The following is a 10,775-nucleotide window of genomic DNA, read 5'->3' as shown; positions in this document are numbered from 1 at the left end:
TAAATAGGTTTTTCCACAAAGTCCTCCCGGGGAAGCATCATCATATCTAAAACCAAACTATTTAACAACACACAGCCCTAAAAGTCTCTATCGTAGCTAAGATTTGGTGCATATAAAGGTTTCACTATACACGAACTATGAACAGGAATATCTCAACTCACTTCATAAAAATTTAGCAAAGGAAAATACATATAAAAGTATAGACAAAAAAAATCTCTACTATCATAATACAAGACTAGTTTCTGTTCATAGGCTAATTATCTCTTGGTAAATTCATGTTCATAGGGCTAATTATCTTAATTAAACATTTCGTTTTTCATTTGACCAGAAATTACTAATTTATTATAATTCATCTTCTGAAAAGGTTTGCTCTAAATCGTATCTTTTCCATTGCCAAATCAAAGTGAAATTATAAAGAAACAAAGATGGCCAAAAAAAGAACAAGAACAAAAGAAAGAAAAAAACAGAGAGAGAGAGAGAGAGAGAGAGAGAGAGAGAGAGAGAGAGAGAGCGCTTCAATAGTACACATCCCACTACATATTACAAGAACTGTAACGTGCCAGAGATTTCGATATACAAGGATAAATTTTCTTTCCAGCCAAAATAATAGTGGTTTCAATTCTACACTTATTACAGAGATAAGATCTATGCACATCTCCTGGAAACTGATGTGTCCAAAATCGCTTAACTGCAAACAAAATTTACAAGAATGAGACAGGAACTTCACAATATAACGAATCACCTGGAATTTGAATCTCTCTACGAAAATGTCTTTACAATGTTCACTCGTTTTAACTAGGCAACCATATGCTAATCACAATACATAATTTCGACTATGGGCTCTTTTATTTTGTACTAAACATAACATAAACATCATTATTATATAAACAACACATACATTCTCCTTAAATTAAATGTGAAAAACGTTTTCTCAAAAGTTTTGTGATCCATCTTGACTGAAAGAAAGAGTGCTAGGGGAATCAATCCTAACAATAACTTCTTCACCGCCTGATTCATCACTCGAGTTGCCTTCACCAATCTTGACTTTCTTTCTTCGAGAAGGCAATGGAAGGAATGACGGGAGTTTTGCATACTCCTTTGAACCGAGCTTTCTGTTAACACTACCCTCTGATTGAACTGAGAGAAGAGGTCGAGAGTCTGGAGGTTGGACTCTAGGGAATGACATACTATGAGAATTTTCACCTTCATTAGGCATTTTGAAACTTCTGAAGCTTCGAAAGCTTTTGTATTGTCTCCTTACACCATTCATCTGTTCAATATCCAAAATAGCTTGTGTTAAGCAACAAGATTAAACAATACACTATAATAACAGTAAAAAAAAGTCCATAGCCATAGGTTCTAATGCTGGTATAATTTGATTCTACCATCAACTCCTAATCTGAATAATTTGATTAGCCAGATGTAGTAGAGATCTAAGCTGGATAAAGGAAAAATAAATCAACTCTTAGAGGTTGTGCAGTGCCTGTTGAAATTTAATGGTTTAAGTAGGAAGTTTACTGTGTGATAGAGAGAGCTCAGGTGTCAATTCTATGAGTTCTAAGCTAAAATTAAATCCAGTGATACAAGATTCCAACTGTGATTATTGTTAATTTGACATGTTGATTAAAGCAACTCTCAACATTAGTACATTGTATTCAAGCAAAGAACTCAATATAAGAGCTTAAGGAAAAGGTGACTGAAGATTCCAGAATTACTGGTTCAGGGAGCAACAATGAGAAGAGGCCTATGTAAGTTTTCCGTAAAACATACTAAACTCTGTTGATACAGACACTATTGCAATCGTGAGCTACTGAACACAGCCTACTGATCTTGGAATTCAAATCTCTTACTATTTTTCATAATTTAGATTTACTACCATCCCTTGCTCACTAGCTTGAGTCTGAGTAGGATTATCATTTCACCACTAAGAATCCAGGATTCTATTCACTGCTGGTTTTTTCCTCAATATCATCTCTTTTTCCTGGATGTATCCGTCTCATTTCTTCCTTTTTCCTTCTCATGGGGGATGGGACTCTTGGAAAATTCCTTCATGTGTCAAGACAACTCTTAAATTTGAAACAAAAATACCACACTGACACTGCACTCTTGTATATCTTGGCAGCAAACTAATTAAAACAGTTTCAGACTCATCAGTCCGAATAAAATCAGGTTAGAACCCTTATACTATGATGTAATGTAAACTAGTGCATAACATCATGCACAAGCACCCTAATATATTACGCATGGCGTATTAGGCTATAGCTAGTGTTATCAAAGATTGCAATGACTTTTATCCATCCCAAACCTGCTAATTCCGGGTCTCTAGTACTTAGCCCATGCACTACATCTACATGTGAGGGGGAACTCTCACATACACCAACATTTTGAAGGTAGCTGGGTGAGATTCATGGGCAGAGTCAGAAATCATCACTTCATGATTGAGAAAACATACTTACAGTCAATTATGGACAGAAAAATTCAGTATGACTGTGCTTTTAGAAGTTCTTTACATACTAAGCAGATTCTTCAACATTAGAAAATGCCAAGGTGATAATTTTGAGTGTTGGTTGAACTAACCATGCTTCCGTAGATGCTCAGTTCCGCAGCTTTAGCCGACAATGGTTGTTTATCAGCTCCAGTGTCATTCTGATGCTGAGTTAATTTAAAGAAACTCTCTGGCCAGCTTACTAGACCTTCATGTTCCCTGAAGTGGCTTCTTGCAGGCTCCATGGCTGATGAGAGCCGAGGTATAGACCTCTTCGAGAGTTGTGCATCATTTCCAGTTGGACCAATGTCAAAAATGATGACTCTGGCTCTTGTTTCGACCTGGTATGAATATCCAGAGTGACAGAAGCTCGCAGTCTTAGAGCCTATAACAGAATAAGATGAACCATTAATTAGAATCACCGTCAATACACTGAGAATACACTGGTAATTAACTAATTTTCAGTATTCTATATCGTTCTTCTGATCTACATTAGTACAAACAGTACAGCATATCGCAGAGGAAGTTTACTATAGAAATCACTTCTACAGGATTTTAAATGCTAAAGTAAATGTTTGGAGGTCCTCTAGAGCTGATGATCCATATAATTGACTTAGATGATACACAGATAGCTTATATATGCCCCAAATTAATAACAGCAGCAGGAGCAAGAGCAATAAAAAAAGAAGAGAAGTCAATTGAGCAAGGTTTGATACTCAATAATACTATTCATTTACTTGTTTTTGAAGCATACCTTACCCAACATGTCTATGCAAGAGAGAGAATAGAAAATTTTGAAAATTAAAAAAAACGAGAACAGAAAAATAGAGGATCACAACTCCACTATTTACATAGACAACACCCTTCAGAACAAACAGAAGGGAAACCCACAGAGATGAGATAGAGAATCACACTATCAGAAAAATAGAATGAATCACACCCTCAATTAAATAATTCATTAACTATCAATCAATATAACATAATTTCCAGTTGTAATTACATCAAAAGAATTTAAGAGACTTCAATTTCAACTAACCAACTACTATATGAAGTCTAATAACTCAAAACATCAACTACTTAATAAGACTAATCAAGTCAAATCTCTAACATAATTCCGTCTTCCCTAAAACATAAGAATAGCATTTGTTAAAGTTTGGAGAAAAAAGAGATTACTGGAGAGTTATCCCCTCACTCTATACTTTAATTATAGAGATGAATTAGTTACAAGTTAGTCTCACAAGCAATGTGGGACTAAACTAATACTCTCTTCTTCTAACACTCCCCCTCAAGCTGGAGCATATATATCATGCATGCCCAACTTGTCACAAATAAAGTCAACCCGTGTTCGACCAAGTGGTTTTGTAAGAATGTCTGCCAACTGATCTACTATAGATACATGTTTTATCGTGATGATTTTATCTTCAAGTTTCTTGCGGACTACATGACAGTCGACTTCAATGTGCTTGATTCTTTCATGAAACACAGGATTCTCAGCAATGTGAATTGTTGTTTTATTGTCGCCATATAGATCCATAGGACATTCTTGAGGGAGACCAATTTCTGTCAATAGGTCTCTGATCCAAACTATCTATAATGTCATATTTGTCATAGCTCTGTATTCTGATTCTGCACTGGATCGAGATACAACGCTTTGCTTCTTTCTTTTCCATGACACTAGATTTCCTCCAAGAAAGACACAATATCCAGTAGTTGATCTCCTATCAAAAGAACATCTTGCCCGATCTGCATCAGAAAAGTTTGCAACTCTAGTGTGTCCTTGATCTGAGTAGAGAATTCCTCGTACTGGAGCCTTCTTCAAGTACCTCAAAATTCTCATTACTGTATCCAAGTGAGTAGTTCTTGGTGCGGACAAGAACTGACTCACAACACTGATTGCAAATGTGATGTCAGTCTAATCACTGTCAGATAATTCAGTTTCCCCACCAATCTTCTATATTGTCCAATATCTTCAAGAAGCTCCTCCTGATCTGGTAGTAGTTTTGAGTTCACATCCATTGGAGAATCACTGCTTCAGCATCCTAACATCCCAGTTTCTGAAAGCATATCCAGGACATACTTTTTTTGTAACAGAAGAATATCATTCGTTGACTTTGTGACTTCAATGCCTAGGAAGTATTTTACTGAACCAAGATCTTTGGTTTGAAAATATGTCTGTGAATGTTTCTTCAGGCTGTCAATACCAAAAGCATCATTCTCTATAATTATAATGTATTCCACATAGACAACAAGCAGAATTTGTTTCCCATTCTGAAATCGTCAGAAGACAGAGTGATCTTTCTATGCACGATAGAGCCTAAATTCCTGAATAACTGATGTAAAACGTCCAAACCAGGCTCTCGGAGATTGCTTCAGACCATAAAGTGATTTATTCAGCCTACACACCTTCGTATTCTCCCCCTGAGCAACAAAACCTGATGCTCCATGTAAACCTCCTCATCTAGAATACCATAAAGAAATGCATTCTTCATGTCTAACTGATGAAGTGGCCAGTGATTTGTCGTTGCTAATGAGATAAAAATCCGATCAGATGATATTTTTGCCACTAGAGAGAAGGTATCTAAGTAATCTAAGGCATACACCTAGGAATAACCTTTAGTAACCAATCGGGCTTTCAGGCGTGTCAAAGTTCCATCAGGATTCAATTTGACAGTGTACACCCACTTACAGCCGACGAGCCGCTTTCCTAGTGGAAGTAGGACCAAATCACAAGTCTTATTTTGTCGCAAGACCCTTATTTCGTCTTGCATCCCTTGGTTCCAACTTGGAATAGACAAAGCTTCTGACACATTCTAGGGAACCAAATATGAGTTGAGGAAAGTAACAAAACATCGAAAGGTGGTGGAGAGGCGATCATAAGAGACAAAGTTAGAAATAGGATATTGAGTATAAGTTCGTGTCCCTTTTCGAAGTGCAATAGGAAGGTCTTCCGCAGAAGGGGGTAAATTTGCACTTATTGATTCTGGTTCTTCTGGCGGAGGACGTGGTGTTGAGGCCGGCGTTAGCTTAGGAGCAGGAGCAGAACGACGATGATAAACTTGAATTGGGTGGTTAAATCGAGCGGAATCTTTGTCAGTAGCGCAAATAGTATTGTCAGTGGATGAATCACCACCGTTAACCAATAACTCTTGTAGAATTAAATAGTTATACTCATCCGATGATAATGGAGTTGGAGAACTAAAATAATCAGGTTTATCTTCAAAGAATGTTACATCAATAGATAACACAAGACGATTGAGTGATAGACAGAAACACTTGTAACATTCATGTTCTCGAGAGTAGCCAAGAAAAATACCTTTAATAGACCGAGAGTCAAACTTTTGTTTGTTTGGACTGTGATTATAAACAAAGCACAGAGAGCCAAAAAGAGATCATCGTTAGGGTATAGAACTTTAAAAGGAATTCTATCTTGCAGAACAGAAGAGGGCATTCGATCAATCAAGTAACATGCTGTTAGGATAGCTTCCCTCCAAAACTCTTTGGGAACGTGATGATGAAATAGCAAGGTTCTAGCAATATCAATGAGATGTCTATTCTTTCGTTCAGCAACTCTATTTTGTTGAGGAGTGTAAACACAAAAAAACTAATGGAGAATTCCATGTTTAAGAAAACTAGTAAAGTTATCATCCAAATATTTTTTTACATTATCAGATCGAAAAAATTTTATCGAAGTCTTGAATTGATCGACTATTTCAGAATAAAAGAATTTAAATATAGAAAAGACTTCAGACCTAGACTTGAGAAGATAATCCAAGTAACACGAGAGTGATCATCCACAAAACTGACAAAATACCGGAATCCCAATTTAGAAGTTATTGGGCATGGCCCCAGACATCAGAATGAACAAGATCAAATGGCTTTGCAGCCCTCTTATTGACTAGATTAGGATAAAATACACGATGGTGTTTGCCAAGTTGACACGACTCACACTCTAAAGAGAAAAGAGATTTGAACTAGGGATTTAGAAGCTTGAGAACAGAGAGAGAGGGATGCCCTAGCTGGCAATGGTATTGTAGAGCTGATGAGTTTCCGATACAAGCTAAATATTTGGCACCCAAGTCCAGTTTATAATGACCGTTCTGCTCATGCCCTGTCCCAATCGTTTTTCTCATGACTAGATCCTGAAAGACACAATGTGTGGGGAACAATGTTACAATACAGTTTAGTAATTTAGTAATCTTACTAACAGATAAAAGGTTATAGGGAAAATTAGAAAGATAGAATACGAAGGAAAGGGGGAGACTAGGTGTAGGATTGGTGTTACCGACACCCTGAACAGATGTACGTGAACCATCAACTAATATAACTGAATTAGATGTAGGAGAGAAAGAGGACAGGATACATTAATTCCCAGTCATATGATCAGTGGCATATGTATCTATAATTCAAGTATGAAACGAAGACGATATAAGTAAAGATAAAGAGGTACATGCACTTTTGAGAGTAGTGGATAAAGAGGAGGATGATGATTGTGAACTTTGGTAATGAAATTGCTGAAATTGACGCTGCAGTTCCGCATCCTGAAAGACTGACTGTAGTTGACTTTCATTATCAAATGAGGTGAAGTTATCTTGAGCGACCATGTAAGCACCATTGACCTTCTTTTTTTCTAATTCAGGATAATTATATTTGAGATGTCCTGATTGGTGACAGTAGTTACAAGTCTTCACTGAGTCATCGTTATTAGTATGTCTGCCTTGAGATGGATCTTCACGGCCACCTCGTTGACTACCTCGGCCCCCAGAACGATCAGTGTGGTAACCTCCTCTCCCTTCAAAGTTACATCTACCTCTTTCAGGACCACCAGTATAACCCCCTCGTCTATAAGACTGCTAATTCAGAGTGGCAAGCTCAGAGCGATCCGCAGTGGATGTAAATAGCTGTGCAGGGATAACGTTCTTTAAAAAGTGATAAGCCTCGACCAGAAAACCAATGACGGAACTCCCCATGATTTGTGGTCGAGCAGAGGAGTAAATGGAATCTAGGGTATCTAAGTAGATAAATACCATAAGTTTGTTCCATTAGTTTTGCATCTGTTTTACATCCTCAGTAATAGGAAAATTTTGACGAAGTTCCTCAGCCAAACGATTAAACTCGTCATAATGATCATCCATGGGTTTACCATCCTGTTTCTTACGAAACAGCTCTTGAATAACTTCATATGCTCAATTAATATTACTACTACCATCATAGAGATCTTGTAAAAAATACTAAAGTTTATTCATTGTCATACAATAAAGGATGAAATCCTGAATTTTAGACTCCATAGTATTAAGAATCTGATGTAAAAGGACACTATCATCTAATGTCCAAGACTCTGGTGTCGGGTTAGAAGGGTCCGTCAACAAATGGCCAGTTTTGCCTCGGCCTACCACATAGATTTTAATAACACGATTCCACTGAAAATAGTTAATTTCATTAAATTTCCGGTCAGTGATTCTACCAGAAAATATCTCTGAAACTTTCGTCTGGACCGTTAACTCAGAATTCTTGAGTTCCTCAGATCTGGTCATCATGAAACAGACGAGTAAAGATCAAGACGATACCCTACACAAGTTGAATAAGTCCAAAACCCGAATGTTAACAATGCAAGAACCCGAAGGTTAAAATGCAAGAATCTGAAGGTTAACATGAAACCCGAAGGTTAAAGTTCAAGAACCCGATTTTTTTAGAACAATTCATAGATCTAAGTCAGATCCGAAAACAAAGGGACATGGCAGCAGCAATCATTGACGACGGGCAGGAGTTGTCGAAGAAGATCGGATCGGTGAAGTGGATCTGGATCTGGAGTTTTCTCCGTGGACCACCGATTCAACAATCCGAGTCGGACATGAAGGAGGTTTGACATTGATGTTTCGATTGTGGAAACAAGAACTGAAGTGAATATCTTAGCAAGGTAAAATAAACACTCTTCTTAAGATCAAATCCAAGTTTGAACTCGAGGAAACACCGAGCAAGGTAAGATATTCAATTTGTCAAGGAAGCAAGTGGCAACGAACAAGGCAACGAACAAGGCAAGTGGCGGCGGTGGCGGACGAAGCAAGCAGCAACAGATTTAATTTTTGACGGCTAGGGTTTCGAGAGAGAGGAGAGGAGGCGGCTAGGGTTTCGAGAGAGAAGAGAGGCGGCGGCTAAGGTTTAGGAATTAGGGTTAGGGTTAGAATAATGTTAAAGTTTGGAGAAAAAAGAGATTATTGGAGAGTTATCCCCTCACTCTATACTTTATTTATAGAAATGGATTAGTTACAAGTTAGTCTCACAAGCAATGTGGGACTAAACTAATACTCTCTTCTTCTAACAGCATCTAAACGTTAAAAACTACCAAAAAAATACAAAAAATTCAAAGTATCAACCAAATATAAATCTAACAACCATCCAGAAAGATCACAATTAGGATTACAGTTAAATATTTTCTATCTTCATGCTGGTCTACTTTAAAACTGGGATGATAACATCATTATGTCACTGACGTATTCACATTTACCTAAATGAGTTTCTCAAATGGCAACTCAAATTCTATCAATTTTATATCTTCCTTAAATTTAATTAACAGTAATACAATCAATAACTTTAGGGGTCTATGCTCATAACTTCTTTTTGATATTTTCTATAATATAAAATGATATGATATGTCACAATATAAAACTATTACTGAGTTAAGATTTAAAGTTCTTATAACCTGAAGATTCTATATAAGAAACGCTTGTATCTACATGTGATGGCAACAATGCTGCAGGAGGGGTGATCAATTCTGGATGAGGATCTTGTGCTTTTATAAATCCCTCCAATAAAAAACCAATAGAATTCGGCTTTATTTCCACAACTTCGCCCCTTAGGTAAACATGCATTGTTGATCTTTCAGAAACAAGTGCTCTAAGGTCATGCATTGACATTTCTTCAAATTTTCGAGGGAGTAATATTTTGGCAAGGATAATAGTACTTTCCTGCAAATTAAAAAGTTAATGAGAGTAAGAGGCAAATGGACACTGGTTAAAGAACTTGAGAGAAAATGTAACCAAGGAATCCAACATATTTTACATGTTGCCACTTTCAGTTGTAAGAAGACAGCATATCTTTTTTCTGATCCAAAGTGCAACAAATGAAAAAAACTTAAAGAGAAAATAAAAAATAACAGTTTGAAATAGCAAATGATCAGATTTCCATAAACCACTGAGTGGAAATGAAAGAAAATTTAAATAAATATAAATTTCAAAATAGAATGTTACTATGAACTTCTACTTCTATATAAATATTTTGCTCAAATCAATGTTGTCAGAGCATCGTAATTCTGGTATATTAACTTTCCAATGCTCATGTGGATTCCAGATCAGCATCTTTATGTTAATGTTAGCATCATAGAGACAGCGTGTTAGACATAGGAAGTCAACCATTCACTTATTCTGGATAGAGTTCATGTACTTATTGGTTTTCAGTCAAAGACCACAACATCAAAACATGTAATGCAGCCTGTAGGCATATGCTAATAACGAGATGAAACAAAAGAGAGGTAAATACAACAGCAACCAATTTCTATGCCAAGTTCAAACATTGTACGGATATAACTTGCCAAAATTCTCACCTTAGTCCTAGTCTTGATCTTCCTATTGCGGTTTCAGGTTTGGTAGATTATTTTGACCGTAAACTTCTAGCTGCTATACCAATATTTTGACTCAAATCAATATGGTCGCTAGTCGCATTATAATCGGATATATGGACTTTCTAATACTCATATCTATCTCAGCTTCTCAATATTAGTTTTAGCATCATAGTCAGCCTGTTCAACATAGGAAGTTAACCATTCGCTCATTCTGGATAGACATTCTTGTCGGTTTCCAGTGGAGGTTCATAACATCATAACACGTAACCATGCAGTCTGTAGGCGTATGCTAATAACAAGAGATGTACTAAAAGATTTAAATACAATCAATTAATTTTTATGTCAACTGCAAATGTTATCAATGGTAAATCTGCCGAAAATCTCAGCTTAGTCCAGGTCTTTCTATTGCAGTTCAGGTTTGGTAGGTTGTTTTGAGTATCATATTAGTACTTATGAAGTTCTTAAAAAGAAAAAGTACCTATAGGTAAAAGCTAAACATATACATACAGAGAAAGGACTAACGACCTAACAACGTCTATATTCTTCATAAATTGTATGATATTGGTATATAACGTAGATTTTGTTATATTATTGTGAATGTCCCTCTAACCATTATATCAAAACTATGAAGTTATGATAAGGCTTGAGAATTATAGATTTATATTCTAATATTAC

At 36.4% G+C, this 10,775-nt stretch overlaps 1 protein-coding gene across 1 annotated transcript in view; it reads right to left on the bottom strand.

Moving 5' to 3' along the window:
* The window catches only part of LOC109833557 (sodium/hydrogen exchanger 8), a 38,733-nt gene continuing 28,524 nt past the window's right edge, over positions 567 to 10,775 (bottom strand). Inside the window, exons 21-23 of the mRNA XM_020401275.1 lie at positions 9,183 to 9,447; positions 2,578 to 2,870; positions 567 to 1,270 (exon numbers count right to left, since the gene is read on the bottom strand). Coding sequence (XP_020256864.1) covers positions 932 to 1,270; positions 2,578 to 2,870; positions 9,183 to 9,447 — 897 coding nt within the window. The 3' untranslated portion in view covers positions 567 to 931. The remainder of the gene's footprint in view (positions 1,271 to 2,577; positions 2,871 to 9,182; positions 9,448 to 10,775) is intronic.

Source organism: Asparagus officinalis, chromosome 3 (genome assembly GCF_001876935.1).
Source record: "Asparagus officinalis chromosome 3, Aspof.V1, whole genome shotgun sequence".
Classification (NCBI taxonomy): Eukaryota; Viridiplantae; Streptophyta; class Magnoliopsida; order Asparagales; family Asparagaceae; genus Asparagus; species Asparagus officinalis.
This window is presented reverse-complemented; position numbering and strand designations above follow the sequence as displayed.